The sequence below is a fragment of the Thamnophis elegans genome, chromosome 17 (genome assembly GCF_009769535.1).
Source record: "Thamnophis elegans isolate rThaEle1 chromosome 17, rThaEle1.pri, whole genome shotgun sequence".
NCBI lineage: Eukaryota > Metazoa > Chordata > Lepidosauria > Squamata > Colubridae > Thamnophis > Thamnophis elegans.
The window spans coordinates 6,699,831-6,725,287 of NC_045557.1; the positions used below are offsets into that span (position 1 = coordinate 6,699,831).

Below are 25,457 nucleotides of genomic sequence, written 5' to 3' on the forward strand. Positions count from 1 at the left end.
GCAGTATCCTTCCCCTGGAGTGAGGAGGGAATGGAGATTTTGCAGTATCCTTCACCTGGAATGGGGAGGGAATGGGGATTTTGCAGTATCCTTCCCTGGAGTGGGAAGGGAATGGGGATTTTGCAGTATCCTTCCCCTGGAGTGAGGAGGGAATGGGGATTTTGCAGTATCCTTCCCCTGGATTGTGGAGGGAATGGGGATTTTGCAGTATCCTTCCCCTGGAGTGAGGAGGGAATGGGGATTTTGCAGTATCCTTCCCCTGGAGTGAGGAGGGAATGGAGATTTTGCAGTATCCTTTCCCTGGAGTGAGGAGGGAATGGGGATTTTGCAGTATCCTTTCCCTGGAGTGAGGAGGGAATGGGGATTTTGCAGTATCCTTTCCCTGGAGTGAGGAGGGAATGGGGATTTTGCAGTATCCTTTCCCTGGAGTGAGGAGGGAATGGGGATTTGCAGTATCCTTCCCCTGGAGTGAGGAGGAATGGGGATTTTGCAGTATCCTTCCCCTGGAGTGAGGAGGGAATGGGGATTTTGCAGTATCCTTCCCTGGAGTGAGGAGGGAATGGGGATTTTGCAGTATCCTTCCCTGGAGTGGGAAGGGAATGGGGATTTTGCAGTATCCTTCCCCTGGAGTGAGGAGGGAATGTGGATTTTGCAGTATCCTTCCCCTGGATTGTGGAGGGAATGGGGATTTTGCAGTATCCTTCCCCTGGATTGGGGAGGGAATGGGGATTTTGCAGTATCCTTCCCCAGGAGTGGGGAGGGAATGGGGATTTTACACTATCCTTCCCCTGGAGCAAGGAGGGAATGGAGATTTTGCAGTATCCTTTCCCTGGAGTGAGGAGGGAATGGGGATTTTGCAATATTCTTTCCCTGGAGTGAGGAGGGAATGGGGATTTTGCAGTATCCTTTCCCTGGAGTGAGGAGGGAATGGGGATTTTGCAATATTCTTTCCCTGGAGTAGGGAGGGAATGGGGATTTTGCAGTATCCTTCCCCTGGAGTGAGGAGGGAATGGGGATTTTGCAGTATTCTTCCCCTGGAGTGAGGAGGGAATGGGGATTTTGCAGTATCCTTTCCCAGGAATGGAGAGGGAATGAGGATTTTGCAGTATCCTTCCCCTGGAGTAGGGAGGGAATGGGGATTTTGCAGTATCCTTCCCCTGGAGTGGGGAAAGAATGGAGATTTTGCAGTATCCTTCCCCCGGAGTGGAGAGGGAATGGAGATTTTGCAGTATCCTTCCCCTGGAGTGGGGGGGGAATGGGGATTTTGCAGTATCCTTCCCCTGCCACGCCCACAAGGCCACGCCCACAGACCCGGTAGTAAAAACATTTGAATTTCACCACTGTGTGTGTCCCATTTGGGCCTGTGGGTATCAATTCTGCCCCTCCCACCCAACTCCCTTCAAAATCCCCTTTCCCTGCGAGTCCTGAGTGGACGAGACGCAGAACTTCCTGGGGGAAATGAGGATCAAAAGAGAGGAAATGCAGCGAAGGGCTTCTATTGACAAGAATTGGGGAGCAGGGGAAGGTGGTCCGAAGGGGGAGATGCCGAGGGTCTCGGCCAACAGGTTGGAGAAGGGCCAGCTACAATTGGATTACTTGGCAGTTCAGACAGGGGGAGCCGTATCCTTTGAGTCCAAGATTTCGGAGTGAGGTTTAGGGGAGGTGGGTTCTTCCTCCGGGATTGGGGGCCGCTGACGTCGTAGACGCTCTTCGTGTCTGGCTCTGTGGGGCAGGGGGAAAAAGGGGGGTCAGAAACAGTCCTCAAGCACTAACGCTCCAAGGTCAAAAGCCCCCCCAAATCACCCACCTTTCGCTGATGCCTTCTGGCGGGGTTGGCCTACAACTCCCAGAATTCTCTGCCAGCATGGCTGATGGTGGTGTGTGTGATGATCAGCACTCCCAGAGAGGCCCCTCCCCTGCAGGACCTCAGTCATAGGTGCCCCCCCCCCCCCGGGCGTAGTGGGAAATGTGTCTATTGATTAGGATGGGTTCAAACATTGATAAGGGTTTGTAACCAATGCAGAGGGCTGGGGAAGGGGTGGGGAAGGAAGGAAGGGGAAACAAGGAGAGGAAGGGAAATAAGGAAGAAAGGAAAAAAGGAAGGGGAAAGAAGAAAGGAAGGAAGGAAGGGGAAAAAGGAAGGAAGAAAGGAAGGGAAAGAAGGAAGGAATTGGAAGGAAGGAAGGAATTGGAAGGAAGGAATTGGAAGGAAGGAACTGGAAGGAAGGAGGAGGAAAGAAGGAAGGAAGGGGAAAGAAGGAAGGAAAGAAAGAGAGAAATTAAGGAGGAGGAAAGAAGAAAGGGAGAAGGAAGGAAGGAAAGAAAGAGAAAAAGGAAGGAAGGGGGAAAAGGAAGGAAGAAAGGAAGGGAAAGAAGAGGAATGGAGGAAGGAATTGGAAGGAAGGAATTGGAAGGAGGAGGAAGGAAGGAAGGAAGGAGGAAGAGAAGGAAGAAGGAAGAAAGAAGGAAGGAAGGGGAAAGAAGGAAGGAAGAAGAGAGAAAGTAAGGAGGAGGAAGAAGAAAGGGGTAAGAAGGAAGGAAGGAAGGAAAGAAAGAGAAGAAAGAAGGAAGGGGAAAGGAAGGAAGAAAGGAAAGGGAAAGAAGGAAGGAATTGGAAGGAAGAGAAAAAGAAAAGAGCAGAAGGGAAGGGCGGAAGGGGAAGGGCAGCAGAAGGGGAAAATGGAAGGAAGGAAAAACATGGAAAGGAAAGGACAAGATAAAGGAAAAGAAAATGGAATTGAAGTTCCCTCCTTCGCCACTGCAACAGCCCCTTCCCATGAAATCCATCTTTCTTGGTCTCGGTTAATTTGTTTTTTCCCTTTGGATTTTTTTAATTTTATTTCAATCTTGGCATAAAAACAAACATTGAAATATGTCTGCTATGTACCTGGCTTGCGCTTTGCCTTAATGAGGGCCTCGGTGATCATGCGGTCCCCTCGTCCATGAAGCCGGTGTGAAGTTTCGCGACCTGCCTGCACGAAAAACGGAAGGCATTGAAGAGGCCGAGACGAAGGGGAGAGGAGGAGGAGATGCAGCAGGTAGAAAGGCAGAATTCCCACCTTGGGAGTTTGAGAGAAGAATTTGGACAGCCACTTGTCCGAAATGGTATAGGGTCTCTTGCTGGAACAGGGGGTTGGACTAGAAGACCTCTGAGGTCCTTCCAACTCTGTTATTCTCTTCCTTCTTCCTTCCTTCCTTCCTCCTTCTTCTTCTTCTTCCAAAAAAGGAGGTTTTTAAGAAGATATTGGACAGCCACTTGTCTGAAACGGTTATAGGGTCTCCTACCTAAGCTGCAGGTTAGACTAGAAGATCTCCAAGGTCCCTTCCAACTCTGTTATTTTCCTTCCTTCCTTCCATCCATCCATCCATCCATCCATCCATCCATCCTCCTTTTCCTTCCAAAAAAGAAGGTTTTTAAGAAGTGACTGGACAGCCACTTGTCTGAAATGGGATAGGATCTCGCTTGAGCAGGGGGTTGGACTAGAAGACCTCCAAGGTCCCTTTCAACTCTGTTATTCCTTCCTTCCTTCCTTCCATCCATCCATCCATCATCCATCCATCCATCCATCCTTTTCCTTCCAAAAAAGGTTTTTAAGAAGTGACTGGACAGCCACTTGTCTGAAATGGGATAGGATCTCCTGCTTGAGCAGGGGGTTAGACTAGAAGACCTCCAATGTCCCTTCTGACTCCGTTATTCTTTTTCCTTCCTCCCTTCCTTTCCATCCATCCATCCATAATCCATCCTTCCTTCCCAAAAAAGAAGGTTTTTAAGAAGAGACTGGACAGCCACTTGTCTGAAACGGTAGAGGGTCCTCTTGAGCAGGGGGTTAGACTAGAAGACCTCCAATGTCCCTTCTGACTCTGTTATTCTTTTTTTCCTTCCTTCTTCTTCCTTCCTTCCTTCCATCCATCATCCATCCATCTTCCTTCCTTCCTTCCCAAAAAAGAAGGTTTTTAAGAGATTGGACAGCCACATGTCTCAAACAGGGTTTCCTGCCTAGGCAGGGGATTAGACTAGAACAGTGTTTTTCAACCTTTTTGTGCAAAGGCACCCTTTTTTCATGAAAAAAATCACGAGGCACACCACCATTAGAAAATGTTAAAAAAATTTAACTCTGTGCCTATATTGACTATATAAAGTAATCCCACGGCACCTTACACTATGTCACGGCACACTAGTGTGCCGCAGCACAGTGGTTGAAAAAAACTGGACTAGAAGACCTCCGAGGTCCCTACCGACTCGGTTATTCTTCCCCTCCCCCCCCAACCTTTCCAGAGAAGGAGAGTTTTTTCCGCCTTCCTTTCTGCTCTGGGAATCGGCGTTTCTTATCAGATGGTGGTTGAGGCTACGAGTCCTTCCTTCTTCGTCTCCCAAGGCCATTCACACAAGTTACGCCATCCAAAGGCACTGGGCGCTGACAGATGGGGGGAAAGCTGGCTTGAGTGAGCACCGACGGCTGGCGTCAAGCAGCCCACGCCACCAGCTGTTTGGGCGAGAATTAGGATCATTTGCAATGGGTTCCACCCCCCGGCGGGGGTGGGTGGGGTATCAACGCCCCCCCCCCACATCTTGCTGCTCACCGGCGCGCAAGATTTGATTCCATATTTTTTTCCAGCTGCCTTTTTAAGCACTCGCCGTCGTTACTTTCGGGCTTAAGCGGAGAGTGTTTAATTGCCTGAGATTGATTACAGGCCGTCCCTGATTAATCTTCCCTGGTCACAGCTGGCTAATGAGGCGGAGGATTAGCATAAAAAGGAACCAGACGGCCGGGTAGCGACGGTTGGCATGGTGCCTGCCCGGGGAGGAGAAATTCAAAACAACGCTTGACAGAGCCCGCGAGGTCTTCTTCACGGGCTTTTAAAAGGAGCCGATCGGTATCCACGCAAAGCTGTTTTCGTTCCGAGATCAAGCGGGGTCTTTAAAAGCTTAAAAACCTGTGGACTTCAACTCCCAGAATTCCCCAGCTGGCAGTCGCATGCGCCTTAATAATTCAGGGCAGGGGTGCCCAATTTGCCAGCTTTTTTTTTTTTTTTTAGATTAACAGAGATGGAAGGGACCTTGTAGGTCATCTAGTCCAACCCCCCGCGGCCCGAGCAGGAGGACCCTCACCATTTCTGACAGTGGGCAGTCCAGTATCTTCTTGAAAGCCTCCAGGGATGAAGCTCCCACAACTTCCGAAGGCAACTTCTGTTCCATGGGTGGATTGTTCTCACTGTCAGGAAATTCCTCCTTATTTCCAGGTTGAATCTCTCCTGGTCAGTTTCATCCATTCTTCCTGTATGGTGCTTGGAGAATAGCTTGACCCTTCTCCTCTCTGTGGCAGCCCTCAAATATGGGAACACTGCTATCATGTCTCCTCTGATCTTCTCTTCACTAGACTAGCCATGCGGAAGGAAGGAAGGAAGGAAGGAAGGGCAACAGCACTTGGACTTATATACAGCTTCACAGTAGTTTTACAGCCCTCTCTAAGTCGTTTACAGAGTCAGCCTCTTGCCCCCAACATTCTGGGTCCTCATTTTTACCAGTCTCGGAAGGACGGAAGGCTGAGTCAACCTGGAGCTGGTCAGGATCGAACTGCTGGCTGTGGGCAGAGTTAGCCTGCAATACTGCATTAAGGAAGGTAGGTAGGTAGGTAGGTAGGTAGGTAGGTAGGTAGGTAGGTAGGTAGGTAGGTAGGAAGGAAGGAAGGAAGGATGGATGGATGGATGGAAGATAGGTAGTAGGTAGGTAGGTAGGTAAGTAGGAGGGTAGGTAGGTAAGTAGGAGGGTAGGTAGGTAGGTAGGTAGGTAGGTAGGTAGGTAGGTTGGAAGGAAGGAGGAAGGAAGGAAGGAAGGAAGGAAGGAAGGAAGGAGGAAGGGCAATAGCAATCACACTTAAACTTACATACCGCTTCACAACCTCTCTAAGCGGTTTACAGAGTCAGCCTCTTGCCCCTGAACAATTGGGTCCTCATTTGACCCACCTTGGAAGGACGAAAGGCTGAGTCAACCTTGAGCTGGTCAGGATCGAACCACTGACAGTGGGCAGTGAGTTAGCCTGCAAGGAACCCTTACTTGTAGGACACGAAGTGAATGAAGAGACTCCCGGACATGATCAGCAAACAATACATTGCGGTCCTCAAGTTGCGTTGCTGCCTCCTCTTGAACTCGTGGTCTGAATACCATTCCGGAGGCGTTTTGTGGAATTCCTGCCAGTAGGCGTCGTCTCCAAAGGGATCTGGATTTCTGGGGGGGGGAGAACATCATGGATGAGAAGGGGAGGGGGAAAGGACTGGAGATCATGCGTAGGAGGTAGGAAGCCCCCTGAAAATATTTTTAAAATATTTTATTTTACCCCAATACAGGCAGTCCTCGTCTTACGACCACAAGAGAGTCCAACATTTCTTTCCTAACCAAGACGCTTGTTGAGCTTTGCCCATTTTACGACCTTCCTTCCCGCAGTTGTTAAATGGATCGATGCAGTTGTGGAGTAGGTGACGAGGTTGCTAAGTGAGTTGGGCTTCCTCGTCGAAAGGTCGCGAAAGGGGGCCACCTGACACCCACGCACGGACGCGGGGACCCTGCGACCGTCGTAATTATGAACCAACTGCCAAGCGGCTGAATTCTGGTCATGTGACCACGGGGATGTTGCAACGGTTGTAAGTGTGAGAAACGGTCCTAAGTCCATTTTTCCAGTTGTGTTGCGACATTGAATGGTGACTAAATGAATTGTTGTAAGTCAAGGACTATCTGCATTCAATTTTTAAGGCTGGAAACATTGGAGAGTTGAAGCCTTCGCTTCTGGTTACTGAATGCAAATTTAAATGGGATTCTTAAACATCCTTAAACATTGTGTGCCTAATTACACTTGGCTAATAAAGAATTCTGTTTTGTTCTGTTCTGTTCTTATATTCTATTCTCCATGTTCTATATTTTATTCTTTCTGTTTCCTGTTTTCTGTATTGTTTATTCTATGTTCTATATTCTTATTCTATTCTATTCTATACTCTTCTCTTTCTATTATTTCTATTCTATCCTATCCTATTCTATATTCTATTCTGTATTCTCTTCTTCTCTTCCCTATTCTATTCTATTCTCTTTTCTCTTCTCTTTCCTATACTATTCTGTATTCTCTTCTCTTTCCTAATTTATTCTGTATTCTCTCCTATTCCTATTCCTATTCTATATTCTATTCTATTCTCTTTCCTATTCCTATTATCTCCTATTGCTATTGCTATTCCATTCCATTACATTCTAAATTCTCTTTCTTCTCTTCTATTCTATTCAATTCATTTTCTATTCTGTATTCTCTTTCTTTCCTATTCTATTCTATTTCTATTCTATTCTCTTCTATTTCCTATTCCTATATCTCCTATTGATTGCTCATTCCATTCCATTCTAAATTCTTCTCTTCCCTATTATTCTATTTATTCTATTTCTTTTCTCTTCTCTTTCCTATTCTATTCTATATTCTATATTCTATTCTTTTTTCCTATTCCTATTCCTATTTCTTCTGTATTCTATTCTGTATTCTCTCTCCCTATTCCTATCCTATTCTATATATTATATTCTCTTTCCTATTCCTATTCTATTATCTCCTATTGCTATTGCTATTGCTATTCCATTACATTCCATTCTAAATTCTCTTCTCTTCTCTATTCCATTGCATTGCATTCTATTTGTATTCTATTTCCTCTCCTCTCCTCCTATCCATTTTACAGATGAATGAACCTTCAACCCCTACCACTATCAAGTCCCTTTTTTTCCCCAGGGCTGTTGCAACTTCGAATGGCTGCTAAACGAAGGGTTGTTACGTCCCGGACTCCCTCCCCTGCGCTTACTCCCTGTGTTCACTCACCTTCCCGTTTCTTGAGAGTGATAGGAAGTGAAAGGGTCTTCAGCTGAACGTCTGCGGGAGCCCTGGTGCTCCAGGTCTCCTGGTGCCTTGGCTGGCGATGGAAGTGAGGATCGCCGAAGGGGTCTCGGGCTGAACCTCGGTGGGTTTCTTGCCAGCCGGCTCCTCTGGATGGTTTGCTGGGCGTCGTAATCTCGGCGGCTTTTCTCTTTGCTCAAGGTGTTGTAGGCCTCGTTCAGCTTCACAAACTGGCTGTGCAACTCGGGGTTGGTGGGGTTGCTGTCGGGATGGAGCTGAAAATGGGGGGAGGGGGAGAGATAATCCTAAAACCACAGGTCTCAGCCGGGGGGTGGGGGGGGTTGAAAAATGTTAGCAACGGTTCTCTGCCCAGTTGCCGGTGGGCGTGGCCATGGTATCAACTCTAACGTTGCCATGGTGAGGATCTCAGATTGCCGCAGCAGGCTTGGGAGGGGTGCACCTCACTGGGGAATGTGATTTACGACACAGACTGAGGGGAGGGAAGGAACAGGGGCAAAGCTCGGCGATAATTCAAAGGAGGCTCAGATCTGACTGCCAAAAGGTCTTGCCAAAAGAAATGCCTAAGAAATGACTGGTTTTCTTTTGAAATTTGGCTCGAGACTCATGAGTCAATTGGGGCACTTTTTTGGAAACCTGACACATGGTGGGTGTGGCCTACTCAACCTCTTGCACCACAGCGTGGGGGGAGTTTTCACCCTCCCCAGGCTCTGGAGGCTTTCCTTGAGCCTCCGGAGGGGGCGAAAACAGCCTCCCCCAGGCTCAGGAGTCTCTCGGAGGCCAGAAATGGGCCCATTTTCAGACGTCCGGTACTTCTGTTAGCCCCATTTTCACCCTCCCCAGGTTACAGAAGGTTGCCCAAGGCTCCAGGAGAGGGGAAATGGCCTCCCCCGGGCTCTGGAGCTCCTCTGGAGACTGGAAATGGGTCGTTTCCAGACTTCCGGGAGGATCATTTTTCGCCCTTCCAGACTCCTGCGGGGGGGGTGGGAGGGGCCAGCCAATCCTTGCAACAACCGGTTCAGTGAACCGGTGCGAACTGGCTGAACCCCAACCCTGGTCTCGGCCTAATGTCAGCGCTCCAAGTAATGCATCCATGGAAAGCAGAACTCCGAGGCAGGTAGATTCCATAAAGAACAATTTATTGGATACATCGTATTGGCAGAACTGGTGAAAAACCGACTCTGAAATTTCTCGCAGTTTTCCCCTAATTAAAAAGTGACAGTTTTCCCCTTTCCCCCAAGTCATCCAGTCATATCGTCCAATCAAAGAGCTGTCGGGTTGCTTGGTTACTTCGCTCCTCCTCTCCTCCGCCATCTTCGGAATAACCTTGGTTCCCACAAGAAAAACGTTTTGCTTCGACTGCAAAACCGCAGCTAACTATTCCCCCCACTCCCTGTCCCCTCTTGCTGTGTCTGAGCTAGTCCTCAGCTTACAACGGTTCCTTTAGCGACGGTTCAACATGACAACAGGGTGCCGAGGGGGAAAAAAGGACTTATTCTTATCCTATTTGGGGGTTCTTTTTTAAAAAAAACCTCTTATTTTATATTTTAAATGTGCTTCATTTCGGAAGAACAGATTGCGAAGCTTGGCTGAGTTTGCAGTAATAGCTGAATCCCAAAGGGAACTATATTTACTTTATAAAAGACTGGAACCCTTTGTACATGTTTTGCTGACGATCGATAAAAGCGAACGGTGATTTAGGGATTTATTGATTAAAGGGGGTTGTTGATAGGAAGAAAGCAACAGTGATAGGCAGCATGGGAGCGTAGAGACAGAAATTGCTGTTTTATAACTACTGCGGAGAAGATTGGAAGTTGCTTTTCACATTTTTTTTAAATACGTTTTTCTTATCCTTTACTTTTTTAAAAACCCTTTTGTAGTTTTTTCTTTTGCTATTTCTTCTACGTTTCTGCAGTTTTAACCTAAGGCACCAAGCTAGAAAGCAGGAGACCGGGAGTTCTAGTCTGCCAGAGATACGAAAGCCTGCTGGGTGACTTCGCGTCAATCACCAGGAGATGGAGAGTTCTAGTCCTGCCTTAGGCATGAAAGCCAATTGGGGGAATTTGCATCAATCATCAGGAGACTGTGAGTTCTAGTCTTGCATGAAAGTCAGCTGGGCGACTTTGCGTCAATCACCAGGAGCCAGGGAGTTCTAGTCCCCTTAGACATGAAAGCCAGCTGGGCGACTTTGCGCCAATCACCAGGACCCAGGGAGTTCTAGTCCCACCTTAGACATGAAAGCCAGATGGGTGACTTTGCGCCAATCACCAGGACCCAGGGAGTTCTAGTCCCACCTTAGACATGAAAGCCAGCTGGGTGACTTTGCGCCAATCACCAGGACCCAGGGAGTTCTAGTCCCACCTTAGACATGAAAGCCAGCTGGGCGACTTTGTGTCAATCACCAGGATCCAGGGAGTTCTAGTCCCACCTTAGACATGAAAGCCAGCTGGGTGACTTTGCGTCAATCACTAGGACCCAGGGAGTTCTAGTCCCACCTTAGACATGAAAGCCAGCTGGGTGACTTTGCGTCAATCGCCAGGACCCAGGGAGTTCTAGTCCCACTTTAGACATGAAAGCCAGCTGGGCGACTTTGCGCCAATCACCAGGACCCAGGGAGTTCTAGTCCCACCTTAGACATGAAAGCCAGCTGGGTGACTTTGCGTCAATCACCAGGACCCAGGGAGTTCTAGTCCCATCTTAGACATGGAATCGGCTGGGTGACATTGGCCCAGTTCCTCTCTTTCAGCCCAACCCACCTCACAAGGCTGTCGTCGTGGGGGGGGAAAGAGGAGGAGACAGGTGTGCTGTATAATGTTTGCTGCTTTGAGTTACTGGAAGGAATAATTCACCAGGTAAATGGACCATAGAGATGCATGGAGAGAAACTGCTAAACGGAACCAGTGAAAATGGAATTCAGCTTAATGTAACCCAGCAATGTGCCGAGTTTATGATTCAGTCCATTGTTGCAAAGAGCATGGAGCGAACCCAGATGTTCGCACAACGTTTGCCATTCAGCGTAGTGTGCGTTTGGTGTGAACCCGGCAGCTGTGGTGAGTTGGCGATTCGGTGCATTGTGGAAAGCTTAGGGAAAAAAAGGATGAACGGACAAACCATCCTTTGTGTCTTACGCAGACACGGCTAACACTGCGAGTTGTTTCCCGAGCTGTGCCTTGCATTGAGCAAGTGTGAAACTCACGGAAGAGCCCCAATCGATTGTGCAAGATTTAGTTCGCCCTACCCCGATGCCAACATTGACCCGAGAGTGAAATAATCCAGAATCCGGGCCAGAGAGGGCTACCTGAAAGGAACTGTGCCTCTCCTCCTTGATTAAAAATCAAATTGGAGAGGGTGTTAAAAATCAAATTGGAGAGGGTGGGTCCAATAGAGACGTGGTAGAGGAGGAAGGGAAGAGGATGGAAGGAAGAGGCAAGAACAGAAGATGGAGAAGAAGAGGAGAAGGAGAGGGGAAGGGGGAGGAGGAGGAGAGGAGGAGAGGAGGAAGAGGAAGATCGGAAGAAGCGAGAAGATGGAGAAGGAGGAAATTATTAAATATTTATTTATTAAATATATTTATATGCCGCCCAATCCCAAAGGACTCCGGGCGGCTAACAGAAAGAGGAGAAGGTGAAGAAGAAGAGGAGGAGAGGGGAAGGGAGGGGAAGGAAGAGGCAAGAACAGAAGATGAAGAAGAGGAGGAGGAGGAGAGGAAGAGGAAGATCGGAAGAAGCAAGAAGTGAGAAGAAGAGGAGGAAAACAGGAAGAGGAAAAGGCAAGAAGAGAAGATGGAGAAGAAGGAGAGGGGAAGGGGGAGGAGAGGAGGAGCAGGAGGAGAGGAAGAGGAGGAGGAAACAGGAAGAGGCGAGAAGAGAAGATGGAGAGAAGAGGAGGAAAAACAGGAAGAGGAGACGGCAAGAAGAGAAGATGGAGAAGAAGAGGAGAAGGAGATGGGGAGGGGGAGGAGAGGAGGAGGAGAGCAGGAGGAGGAAGAAGATGGGAAGAGGCGAGAAGAGAAGATGGAGAAGAAGAGGAGAAGGAGAGGGGAAGGGGGAGGAGAGGAGGAGCAATAGCAGTAGACTTATATACCGCTTCAGGCCTTTCAGGCCTCTCTAAGCGGTTTACAGAGAGTCAGCATATTGCCCCACAGTCTGGGTCCTCATTTTACCCACCTCGGAAGGATGGAAGGCTGAGTCAACCCTGAGCCGGTGAGATTTGAACCGCTGACCTGCTGATCTAGCAGTAGCCTGCAGTGCTGCATTTAACCACTGCGCCACCTGGCAAGAGGAGACGAGGAGAGGAAGAGGAGGAGGAAGATCGGAAGAAGCGAGAAGAGAAGATGGAGAAGAGGAGGAAAACAGGAAGAGAAGGCAAGAAGAGAAGATGGAGAAGAAGAGGAGAAAGAGAGGGGGAGGAGGAGGAGAAGGAGGAGAGGGGAGAAGAAGAGGAGGAGGAAGATGGAAGAGGTGGGAAGAGAAGATGAAGAAAAGGAGGAGGAGGGAGGAGGAGGAGGAGGAGGAAGAAAGGAAGAAGAAGGGAAGAAACAAAAAAAAAGACATATTTAAAAATTGCTGGAGAAGTTCATCACCAACCATCTGATCGAGTTTATTGCCTAAGAAACAATGCTTGATTAACTCAAAATATTTCTACAAATAGCCAAAAGAGAGGTTTCAGTTGGCAGACCCCAAGGATGGGGGCGGGGGCAGGGAGACAGGGAGAAGCTAGCTAAAGACTGTCCCAGTCCCAGACTGGGAAGGACTGGTGGTCTTGGAGACCAGTGAACAACACCAAGGAATGGTGGGAAAGGTTCTGCTAGAAGAGATTCAACAAAAGGCCACGAGGAGCAAAGTGGTTGATTCCGCCAAGCGACACGACTGGTGCAGAGGTCACCATATTTATATTATTAAACTAGCTGATAACTCGGCGTTGTCCGAGTTATTTATTTATAGGGAGAAAATATCCAGACCAAATGTAATTTCTAATGCTGGATTTTCCCCTTAACCAGAGGGAGCCCCCTTGTGGGAGTACTGTGAAGCCATTACCACGGCACTCCACTGTGCTGTACAGTAGAAGCCATTTTACAGCAGTACGGCAGAAACCATTTGAAAGCACAACAGGCTGTATCTTAACAGGACACATACCCCGAGGGGTATTAGGGGTGTCCTACCCCCACAGTATTGTTTCCAGAGAGTAAGTCATCTGTGTAGCAAGTTTGGTTGAAACTGTTTCAGGCAATCCAGAGTTACGCTGGAGACAAAGACAAATACGCGCACAGAGCCATTTCTAGATAGACAGACAGACAGATAGATGATAGATAGATAGATAGATAGAAGATAGAGAGGAGGAGGAGGAGGAGGAGGATGATAAACCAGCATCTCGCCTTTGGGAGATTCTAGGCCCCTTATCACAAGGTAAAAAACAACTATATAAAACAAAAGATTAAGATAGTAAACCCTAGCATGAGATAAGAAATTTTGAGAGAAAGAGTGAGAGAGAACAATTCATCAGTGGAACTGCCTACCACTAGAGGATTTGGGTGCTCCATCACTGGAGGCTTTCAAGAAGAGACTGCACAACATTTGTCCGAAATTATATAAGGGCTCCTGATGAACAGGCGGTTGGACTAGAAGACCTCTGAGGTCCCTTCCAACTCTGCTACTGTTACAATCAATGCCTTCAAGCCTATGGGGGTTTGTGGTTCAAAGCTGCCCTCTTCAGGGAGAAGCCAAAAATTGCAAGCTGGCTTTCACAGAGCTTAACTAGGTTTTTTTAACTAGGTCAACGACGTTTCGAGTTCTAGCCACGGCCCGTTTAGTCATCACTGTCAAATCTGAGCTTTTGAAGGAAAAACGAGGTTTGAGGGATTCATTTGACGCTGCATCGTAAGCTTTGTAGTTTCATCTGACATTTTCAACACAGATAAGAGAAGGAAAGCAGAAAGCGGGGGAAAACGCCATCACTTTTTGCATCTGTCCGTGCCCGGATATTTCGACGCCATTATGGTTGTCAGTCAAGGATACCTTATACCAGTTTCTATTAATCTGGTCCTTTGGTCTTGTTCTGAGTCTTCCCAGCAGCACGAAGCTGAGTCCTCGTCCCGATAAACCCCTTTATTTAATTGACAGTGAATTCCTCTCCAGCAAAGTCTTTCCTCTCCCACCGTCTTTCAAGATAAGTCACAATTACCGACCTTGATCAGGCTTGGAGAGGGGCCAGGCCGATATCTTTCAGACGCCGCAATACTTGGGAAGAATGCAGGAATGAACTAATTGCTCCTGCAAGCTCCACTCCCTTTGCGTCCTCTTGTATTCCCTATGGGAGGGGCCATTCACCGTCACCAGTGGCCTTCCTCCCGAGTCGACCCTGTTCTTTAGCTGCTTGTCTGGCAATTCTGTGCATGCGCATGCTGGGAACAGCTCCAGCTGTTCTCTGCCTCACTGATGTCTGACTCTGAAGGCAGCTGATAACTATCAGACGGTCCTGGCCCCCTCTCTGCCTCCGACACAGAGCCCTCATCTGAGCCTTCCCCAGACTCCAGGACTGGCCCAGGTCTCCCCAACCCTCCTCACTGTCCGAACCTGCTGGCCACTGTTGGGGCCACAACAGGTCTTTAACTGGCTTCAAAAACTGGGTGAGCGATTGTGGGTGTACCTAGGTACACCCACGTCACATATCCTCTGCGAGCTGCACTGGCTACCCATTAGTCTCCGAATCCGCTTCAAGGTGTGGTCGCTACCTATAAAGCCCTACATGGCATCGGACCTGGGTACCTGAGAGACCGCCTCCTGCCGATTACCTCTCTCAGACCAATTAGATCGCACAGGTTGGGTCTCCTCCGGATTCCATCTGCAGCCAATCTCGGCTGGCGACTCCCCGGGGGAGAGCCTTCTCTGTTGCAGCTCCAGCCCTCTGGAATGACCCCCGTGGAGATCCGGACCCTTACTACCCTCCTGGCCTTCCGCAAAGCCACCAAGTCCTGGCTGCTCCAGCAGGCCAGGGGGCTGTGAAACACCCAGCCCCACGGAAATTGTGAATGTTGCGCCTTTTTTAAAGTGTGTCTTGTCTATTTATCCCTTTCCCTTGTCTGTTGTGAGCCGCCCGGACTCCTCCGGGAGTGGGCGGCATACAAGACAAATAAAATGAAATGAAATGAAAAACTATCTTGTATTTATTAATCATTTACGATGAAATTTGGCTCAGCCAACTCCCATCAAATGGGCCTGGGGTGTTTTTAAAACGCCAATTTGATCAATGCTGACCCCAAATTAACCAATCAAGCGAACCAATGCACAACAATAAAGCCGGCAAGAACCTTATCGCCTGGGCATCATGCATAAATAATGTAAATAGTTGGAGAGACAAATAAAAGGTACTTTGTGCCTTGTGTCAAGACTGCTTTTGAGGGTTCCACCACAAAACCGCGTTCGACTAAAGCGCGCTTGATGAAACCACGTAGCTGACATCATCACAGGGCAACAACAGCGCGGAGACAGAAGCCACTGTAAACACTAAACCTAAAATTAACCCCTAACCTAAACCTAACCCCCTAAACCTAATCCTAAACCTAACCCTAAACCTAACCCTAAATCTAACCCTAACCCTAACCCTTAACCTAACCCTAACCCTAACCCTAACCCTTAACCTAACCCTAAACCTAACCCTAACCCTAACCCTTAATCTAACCCTTAACCTAACCCTAACCCTAACCCTAACCCTTAACCTAACCCTAACCCTTAACCTAACCCTAACCCTAACCCTTAACCTAACCCTAAACCTAAACCTAACCCTAACCCTAACCCTTAACCTAACCCTAACACTAACCCTTAACCTAACCCTAACCCTTAACCTAACCTAAACCTAAACCTAACCCTAACCCTTAACCTAACCCTAAACCTAAACCTAAACCTAACCCTAACCCTAACCCTAACCCTAACCCTTAACCTAACCCTAACCCTTAACCTAACCCTAACCCTTAACCTAACCCTAAACCTAACCCTAAACCTAACCCTAAACCTAACCCTTAACCTACCCTAACCCTAACCCTAACCCTAACCCTAAACCTAACCCTTACCTTAACTTGAATCGGCTTGCTTTCAAAGCGCTATTTAAAGCGCCCTTCTTTCTCCGCGCTCGCTGTTGTCGCCCTGTTGATGACGTCAGCGACGCGGTTTAATCGGGCGCGCTTTAGTCGAGCGCGGTTTTGTAGGGGCCACGGCTTTTGAGACCGCCTTAAATGGGCACCTGCTCAAACCAAACTTTATCCCACTTCCAAAGGAGGGCTCTAACTCCTTCCTTGTTCCCCGCCCCCCCCCCTGCCCCTCCGCCCCAAAGTGGAAACTTACCTGTTTGGATTTCCTAAAAAGGCTTGCTTGATCTCCTTCGAGGTAGCATCCTGCTTGATCCCCAGGACTTCATAGTGGCTAATATGCCTGGCTGAAGACCTAGAAAAACCAACCACATGGTTACTCTGCTGAAGACAACATTCATCTTATTGGTATTATGATGATGATGACAATTACTAATTGCTATTTTGCATGTACGGTGAGAGCTTCTTCTGCACTGGAGGAAAAAAAAATCCTTCTGTGTCTTGGGCAGTTCGATTCTCACCAGGCTCAAAGTTGGCTCATCCTTCCGCGGTGGGTAAAATGAGGACCCGGATTGTTGGGGGAAAGAGAGGCTGACTCTGTAAATCGCTTAGAGAGGGCTGTAAAAGCACTGTGAAGCAGTGTGTAAGTCTAAGTGCTGTTGCTATTCTCCTTCCTTCCTTCCTTCCTTCCTTCCTTCTTCTTCCAAAAAAGGAGGTTTTTAAGAATATATTGGACAGCCATGTATGTATGTATGTATTATTTATCAGCACAAATACAACACAAATGTAACAAAGGCAACAGTAAAAAAATATTGGCTTTCTGTCTGGATGATCTCTTGCGACGAGCCAATAAACAGAGAAAGGAAGCAGTAGGCCTCCTCCCCTATATGGGCATACCAGGGGTTGTGACACTAAATACATACCTATTTCCCTGGCTCAGCTGATAAAGGAGGAGAACCTTGTGGCTTAGTGGTTAACACATCTGCCTAAGATGTAATACAGCACAGGTTCAAATCCCAGTAAGGGTATGGCTAGCTGATGAGAGCTAAATAGCTTGAAATAGATCTATACTAGTCTCCCTTTATTTATTTATCAGCACAAATACAACATATATATGTATGTATGTATGTATGTATGTATGTATGTGTATGTATGTATGTATGTATATATATATATATATATATATATATATATATATATATATATATATATATATATATACACATACACACACACACACACACACATACATACATACACACACACACATGATAAGATAAAAATCTAGTAATAAAAATAATGTGTACTTGTAATAAGTGTAAGTGCTGATCTGTAAACCTCTTTTTGTAATCTCCACTTGTAATCGGTCTCACATCTGCGTAGCCTTCCTTTTACTCCACTCCCTTTCTCCCCTCAATTTAAACCCCACATCCGTTGAGCCATTCCACTGCCTCTGATGAAGAGAGATGTGGCTTACCAAAGCTTATACCTCTTAATATAATTTGTGTGTCAGAAAAGGCGCTTCCCCCCACCCCCCACCCACTCCGGAATCTCATCAGCTCAAGTGCCCGAGTTAATTTCAAGAAACAGACTCACCAGCCGTAGATCGCGGAAGTAAAAGCCCGATGCCGGGAATTTTGGCAAAGTTGGCAACAACGGCAAAGGAAATATAGATTAGCCAAGGCCATTTCTTCAAATCCTGTTCTCATCCTGGCAAAAGGAATGAGGAAAGACATAGGGAATCATTACAATGTAAGCAATATTGTCAAAGTTTATATATTTACAGTCCTTGTGGGTTTTGGGTGCTTCAGTATAGGACAGGTAGTCCTCGCAATTGCAACGGAGCCCTAAATTTCTGTTACTAAGCAAGACAGTTGCCCCATTTTATGGCCTTTCTTGCTGCCGCTGTTAAGCGAATCATTGCAATTCTTAAATGATCAAGTGAATCCGTTGACTTTGCTTGCAGAAGGTCGCAAAGGGGAGAATCACGTTGACCCCAGGACACTTGCAACCGTCATAAATATGAGCTAGTTGCTTCGTGTCCGGATTTTGACCATGGTCATAAGTGTGAAAAATTGTTATGGTCAGCCTCTGCTTTGCTGCTGCTTCGGCTGCCATTGAAACGGGGAGGGGGGGCATGGTATTTGGGAGGGGTTTACTAATTGTGCTGGAGGAAGATTCTGGAGTTCTGCTGCCTGTCGGACTGCGCATGCGGAGGAAGTTCCCGCCAAGGCCAACGGCACCGACATTCCATCTTGGTGATGCCTTTCGAAGTTATCTCACACCTGACACTTGGGAGAATTATGATTGGACTGCAACTGGGATGCCAAGGGGTGGGGAATGGGTTATTCTATATATCACTCGCTTTCGCGCCTAAATAATCAGTCTTCACTTTGCTACGCTTCTGATCATTTATAATTAGTAAAAGTACACTTGATTTCTATCAATGGAGTCTTGTGGTTTTCTTTCCTAATTACTCAATGAAGGAGTGCTGACAGTTATTATAGGTCTTTTTTTTCAGTGTTGTGACTTTTTCTATTATTATTTATTATCTATAGTATTATTTGTTTATTTTTTATCCAACAACATTGTGAAGCGCGGACAAAATGAAAAAAGGCCTTTTGCAGTCACAACATAAGGCTAAAGACTGAAAATGAGACTTGTCAGATGTTACATTTTTTCTATCCTGCTCTACGGGGTAGAGAGTTAGTTTCTGGCAAAAAAAATAACCACCTGAAGAAATTAGAAGCATTTGAAATGTGGATTGACAGGATGGCTGTTACGTATAAACTGGGTTGACAAAATCAGAAAGGTGGAGGTGATAAGCCACCGGGAAAGCCAAGGAAAATCATCAAAGCCATTAAAAAGCGAAAGTTAGAATATTTTGGACAAGTGATGCGACCCCCGGAAAAACACGGCATCTCTCACTTCATCCTCCAGGGAAAAATTGAAGGCGAACGAGGTCCAGGCAGAAGAACATCATGGCTTCAAAACCTAAGGGACCGGTTAGGACAAACTCAGCAGCTGTCCCCCCAGCATGGCTCTCCAAAATGTTTAAAAACCTGGCCCCAAATTGTTGGAAGTGTAAAAAAAAACACCGGGCACTTTTTATCATATGTGGTGGACATGCAATGAGGCCAAAAGATATTGGAAAATGATTCAATCATGGTTGGAACAAATGGTGGGAGACCAAATTTTGTTTAAACCAGAAATTTTTTCTCCTAGGCATAATACCGGAGGGGTTTAAGAAAAATGTACTCTATCTAATTATACATGTACTAACTGTGGCGCGCATAACTTTTGCGCAGTATTGGAAAAAAAGAAAATACACCATCAGAGCTAGATATAATCAGAAAAGTGTTGGCCTGTGCGGAAGCAGATAGGGTGACTCTTGAACTTAAAAATAAAGGGGAACCAGAATATTTTGAAGTCTGGAACAGATTTTATGATTGGTATAAGTCAAGGTGATAAGACTGGAATATATATATTATGATTGGACAGAAGGATAGATAATGCACTAAGTAGGCTAATAATTAATGGTTGAGACTAATTGTGTATAATGTGAATGTATGGTCACTTCGACTTTGCGGTACTGCATTATTTTAAATGTAAAAATAATAAAAATATATTTCAAAAAAAAAAAAACCTCAGCAGCTGTTGACAAAAATAGGATTGCCAACATGATCGCCAAGGTCCGATGATAGATATGGCACAAGAAGACGACAAAACATTTTGAATACAGTGTATTGTCATGGTATATCATGTACAAAAGAAAAATGAAGAGAGAACAAAACAAAATGTTAATACATATGCTAGTAACAATAGAAATAATATAACCAAGTATTTTTGGCTCAGTTTCTTTTTAGATTAGCTCATTCTTAATTGTGTTCCTTATATTGGCACATTTATAAATATAAACTATATTTATATAATATATACATAGCAATCATGTGTTGTGACTTTGAATGGTTATTAAAGAAATAGTTATAAGTCGAGGGCTATTTCTATATAGGATGCAAAGAAACACTCAGAGCAAATTTTCTCAGCCATCAAAGCAAATTCAAGGGCATCGTCTCTCTTTTGCAACTCGTCCTGCATTAAAGATGGATGAGTTAGATGATGAATTGAGTGGCCTTTTGACTGCAATAAACCCAGATAGAGCCAATAAATAATGGTGACGACAGCAAGCCAAAGGATTACAACTCCCATCGCTCCCAGCCAAGAACCCTCCTTAGTGGGAAGAAGTATAGGGTTAACCATTGGAGGGGCGGAACTCTAAGAAGCCTGCGGGCTATTTCCGGGGGGGAAGAAATATAAGACGGACCCTTGCGGCAGAAGCCACCTTGGGAACCCGGAAGTGCAGCGGAAGGAAAGTTCCAAAACAATCCGAAGAGAATCCCGGAGAAACGGGTCAAGGGACGTTTTGAAACTGTTCGTCCTTTTTTTTTTTTTTAGAGGGACAAAAACCCCACTCAAACCGCAGCCACTCCCAACTGCCGGAGCAAACGTGGGAAGGTGACTGCGGAGGGGGACGACGACAAAAAAGAGGGACGGGCAATGACGGGGGACACGACGGTTACCATAGAAACTCACCAACGGGTGCGTCGACCTCGGCCGCCATTTTGTTCTCCCTGCCGCGAGCCCCGAAAGGGAGGCGGGAGGGGGCAGGGAAGGAGCGACATCCGGGTATTCTCGAAGGACTCCAGCTCTTGCCTCCAAAGAGGCTGAGCCTACAAGTCCCAGAATTCTTTGCTGAAGATGTTGAGGTGGGGGGGCACTTTGGTAAGCGGGTTGGATGGGACAGTTTATTAATCATCTTTTTCTGAAGTTCTAGTTGGGACGTAGGTACCAAACAGGTGTATCTTTACCTCAGGACTTGGTGAAAGGTTGGAGTGAGTCCAGTGTTTTGCACACAAACACATCATATACAGTGTGTTAAGTGAAAAGCTAGACTGGTGTTTCTTGCCCATAGCAACTCCCAGAATTCCCCAGCTGGCATGCTTTAAAAGCCGTGGACTACAAGTCCCAGAAGTCCCCAGCCAGCATGCTTTAAAAGCTGCGGACTACAAGTCCCAGAATTCCCCAGCCGGCATGCTTTAAAAGCTGTGGACTATAACTTCCAGAATTCCCCAGCCGGCATGCTTTAAAAGCCGTGGACTACAAGTCCCATAATTCCCTAGCCAACATGCTTTAAAAGCTGTGGACTACAAGTCCCAGAATTCCCTAGCCAGCATGCTTTAAAAGCTGTGGACTACAAGTCCCAGAAGTCCCTAGCCAGCATGCTTTAAAAGCTGTGGACTACAAGTCCCAGAAGTCCCCAGCCAGCATGCTTTAACAGCTGTGGACTACAAGTCCCAGAAGTCCCCAGCCGGCATGCTTTAAAAGCTGTAGACTACAAGTCCCAGAAGTCCCCAGCCGGCATGCTTTAAAAGCTGTGGACTACAAGTCCCAGAATTCCCCAGCTGGCCTGAATTAAGATGGGTGAGCTTCAACTCCCAGAATCCCCCAGCTGGCATGCTTTAAGATGGGTGGGCTTCAACTCCCAGAATCCCCCAGCCAGCATGCTTTAAGATGGGTGGACTTCAACTCCCAGAATTCCCCAGCTGGCATGAATTAAGATGGGTGGACTTCAACTCCCAGAATCCCCCAGCCAGCATGCTTTAAGATGGGTGGACTTCAACTCCCAGAATTCCCCAGCTGGCATGAATTAAGATGGGTGGGCTTCAACTCCCAGAATTCCCCAGCCGGCATGCTTTAAAAGCTGTGGACTGCAAGTCCCAGAATTCCCCAGCCGGCATGCTTTCAAAGGTGTGGGTCTATATTTGTGTGTGTGAATGCTAATTCAAACGGATGTGTGCATGCTTAGCTCCTTTTCTTGACTATTTGCAGATCTGGGAAGGCTGAGTGATTTTCTGTAGCCGCAGATGGTCCTGACGTCATGGTTGTAGGTCAAAGTTTAAAGCAGAAGATTGGGGGCTCAGTGACTCTTATCAAACGCACGATTGTCCCCCTCCTCCAGACACAGAGAGGGGTATCCCTTTTTGCCAACAGCCAAAGATGCCCGAAGCCAAATCTCGACTGCCCCAGTGAATGAATCTTCGCTTTATGCAAAAGGAGGTTTTTTTTCCTCCCCCACAAAAAAAAAAAAAAAGATTAAATTGAAAGATGCCAACTCCAAAAACTGAAAGGCGAGAGAACAGCTGGCTGTGGGATCCCTTGCCAGGCCTTGTGTGGCTCTTGGTTTGAGAAACAGATTCCAGATGCTTTTCCAAAGTTGCCGGGCAAAAGGGCTCAGATTTGGTCAGCTGTGAAATAGACGGGAAGGATGCCAACAGTGAAAAAACCAGCCAGGCAGCCCGACCGACAAAACACACTTTTGTCAAAGGTGCAACAGTGACATCTCCCTTTCACTGGGAGGAAGAGAGAACGGACCTTCTATTTTATTTTATTTTTGAATGAATGGGTGTGTGTGTGTGTTTCCTCCTACAAAGGGCCCAATCAGGACAATTTAGGAAAACCCGGTGTCAAAAGGGAATTATGTTGTTGCCAAAGAGAAATGTCAGTTTTTTTCCCCTGTGGGTACAAAGAAGGAGAGACAAAAGATTAAAAACGTCAGCGGAAATTAATTCTTTATGCTCCAGGCTCCAAGCTGACCTTCAATTGCCAAATTTTGCAAAATTTTGAATCCCTGGTAATGAGGATTCAGTTTGTTTTAAAAAAAACACCACATACAATTACTTTATTGGCATCAAAAGTGGACAAGAAATAACCACACTATTGACTTTTAAGGATTCAATTCTAATCTATATAACACAGGAATTCTCAAATGTTTTGGTCTTCCAGCGATCCATGGTGGCTTTGTGCAGGTAATGGGAGAAATGGGCTTTAAAAGCCTGCCAATGTTTTAAAGCATAATTAAATCTTGCTCCTGTTTTATCTGGCTTGAGTTTGCAGCTGGTTTAAAGAGATAAAATGGGGAGCAAAAAATGCATAATATAATAACAGAGTTGGAAGGGACCTTGGAGGTCTTCTAGTCCAACCCCCCTGCTTAGGCAGGAAACCCTATACCACTTCAGACAAATGGTTATCCAACATCTTTAAAATTGCCATTGTTGGAGCATTCACAACTTCTGGAGGCAAGCTGTTCCACTGGTTAATTGTTCTCACTGTCAGGAAATTTCTCCTCAGTTCTAAGTTGCTTCTCTCCTTGGTTAGTTTCCATCCATTGCTTCTTGTCCTGCCCTCAGGTGCTTTGGAGAATAGTTTGACTCCCTCTTGTTTGTGGCAGCCCCAGAGATATTGGAAGACTGCTATCATGTCTCCCCTAGTCCTTCTTTTCATTAAACTAGACATCCCCAGTTCCTGCAACCGTTCTTCATCTGTTTTATTCTCCAGTCCCCTAATCATCTTTGTTGCTCTCCTCTGCACTCTTTCTAGAGTCTCCACATCATTTTTACATCGTGGACACTAAAACTGAATGTGTGTGGCCTTACCAGCGCTCACCCTTTGTCTGTGCAAGCCCAATTCAGTTTTTTTTAATTATTGTAATCCAATAAGAGAATATTTGCAGCTCATGGTTGAAATGAGGGGTCCTTGGTATTCTCTGAGCTTGGCTGTTTTCTTGCAGACATTTCATAACCCAACTAGGGAACATCATCAGTGCTAGAAGGGAGTAGGATTTGCAGAATAGAGGAGGAGGAGGAGGAGGAGGAGGAGGAGGAGGAATTGTGGGGTCCTTGGTATTCTCTGAGCTTGGCTGTTTTCTTGCAGACATTTCATGACCCAACTAGGTAACATCATCAGTGCTGGAAGGGGCGTCTGCAGCAAACCCCTCTCCCTTCTAGCACTGATGATGTAACCTAGTCTGCCAGAAAACAACCAAGCTTAGAGAGAACCAAGGACCCCTCAAATTGCAACCCTTCTCCAAGTTGCCCTTTATGTCTGCCTGTTTGTCTGACAATCCTTCTTACATAGCATCTGATTTTGACAATTTGTATGAAAACTCGCACTTTTAAATCAGGGCTTTTTTTTTTTTTAGTTATAGGTCCTTGATGAATGCCCAGCCGTGCCATCCTTTGGAGCCGATCCGTTGTGGATTCCTTCCGCGAATGTTCATATAAAGAACTGATAACTGAAGACACAAAGCGTTTTCCAATTGTCGTTGCAAGACGGATACGCCACAACGTGAGGCTTTTCCTAATACTTAATAATTCATTGTACATAGTATCTGGATTAATGTTGTGGCTCACCAATGGCCAGCAGATTCGGACGGTGAGGAGGGTTGGGGAGGAACCTGGGCCAGTCCTGGAGTCTGGGGAAGGCTCGGATGAGAGCTATGTCAGAGGCAGAGAGGGGGCCAGGGCCATCTGACGGTTATCAGCTGCCTTTGGAGTCAGATATCAGTGAGGCAGAAGAACAGCTGGCGCCTGTTCCTGATATGTGCATGCGCAGAGCTGCCAGACAAAGGGAACAGCTAAGGAACAAGGGCCGACTTGGGAGGAAGGCCACAGGGGAAACGATGAATGGCCCCTCCCAGAGGAAATAAAAGAGGAGCGAAAGGGGAGTGGAGTTTGCAGGAGACCATTAGTTCGCTTAATGGGTTCTTGACCCTCCGAGGCTCCTGGTCAAGTTTTGCAGAGATCAGCCTGGCAGCTCTCCAAGCCAGATAAGGTCTGTGACTGTAAATCCTCCTTTGAAAGATTTTGCTGGATGTGAACGAGCAGAATTCACAGTCAATTAATAAAAGGGTTTTTTTGTCAAGACACGGAGTTTGCTTCATGCTCTCAGGAAGCCTCAGTTAGAACAATTAAGCATAGATAGTAAGCCAAAATCCCCAATCTTATTTCAGTCTGTCCTGTATTGTGTGAACCTGCACTAAATAATAAAGTCAAAACACTACCACGGTTACCCAACCTAGCCAATTCCAAAGCTGCCGGATTCTTAGGAAAAGCAAGCCAACTTTTATTGCCGAACAGGTACACCTTGACGTACGACCACAACTGGGCCCAAAATTTCTGTTGCTAAGCGAGGCAGTGGTTGAGGGAATTTTGCCTCATTTTACAGCCTCCCTATCCACAGTTGTTAAGTGAATCACTCTAGTTATCAAGTCAGTGACACCATATTGTTAAGGGAACCTGGCTCCCTTGTTGGTTTTGCTTGTCAGAAGGTCGCAAAAGGGGGAATCACGTGTCCCTGGGACATGGCAACGGTCATAAATATGAACCCATTGCCAAGCATCTGAATGTGGCCGGCATGACTCAACGCCGAAGGCGCATGGAACGCCGTTCCCTTCCCACCAAAGGTGGTTCCTATTTTTCTACTCGCATTCTTTACGTGCTTTCGAACTGCTCGCTTGGCAAAAGCTGAGATAAATCACGGGAGCTCCCTCTGTTACGCGGTGCTAGGGATTCGAACCGCCGAACTGCCGACCTTTCTGATCGACAAGCTCAGCATCTTAGCCACATAATGAATGAAAAAAGAAAATAGGAGAGGAATATTTACAGTAT

General features: G+C 46.6%; 2 protein-coding genes and 1 long non-coding RNA gene across 6 annotated transcripts in view; 2 read left to right on the top strand and 1 right to left on the bottom strand.

Annotated features, from left to right (window-relative positions):
* Window positions 1-1,480: 1,480 nt before the first annotated feature.
* Window positions 1,481-20,651, bottom strand: DNAJC4 (DnaJ heat shock protein family (Hsp40) member C4). Its single transcript, XM_032233849.1, is given in 7 exon segments — window positions 1,481-1,722; window positions 2,888-2,972; window positions 6,056-6,226; window positions 7,839-8,128; window positions 16,204-16,306; window positions 17,548-17,661; window positions 20,545-20,651. Coding segments are annotated over 6 exon segments (816 nt in total). The 5' UTR covers window positions 20,634-20,651; the 3' UTR covers window positions 1,481-1,722; window positions 2,888-2,923.
* LOC116519808 lies at window positions 2,988-6,881 on the top strand. The gene is made up of 2 exons (XR_004256689.1): window positions 2,988-3,038; window positions 6,346-6,881. It is a non-coding gene; the product is annotated as an uncharacterized LOC116519808 (long non-coding RNA).
* The window catches only part of LOC116519805 (uridine diphosphate glucose pyrophosphatase NUDT22-like), a 29,743-nt gene continuing 24,564 nt past the window's right edge, over window positions 20,279-25,457 (top strand). Inside the window, exons 1-3 of one of the 4 annotated variants that reach the window (XM_032233846.1) lie at window positions 20,279-20,550; window positions 21,841-21,895; window positions 23,990-24,135. The gene's annotated coding sequence lies outside the window, so the exon portion shown is untranslated. The remainder of the gene's footprint in view (window positions 20,551-21,840; window positions 21,896-23,989; window positions 24,136-25,457) is intronic. The other 3 variants (XM_032233845.1, XM_032233847.1, XM_032233848.1) reach the window with 3 other exon arrangements.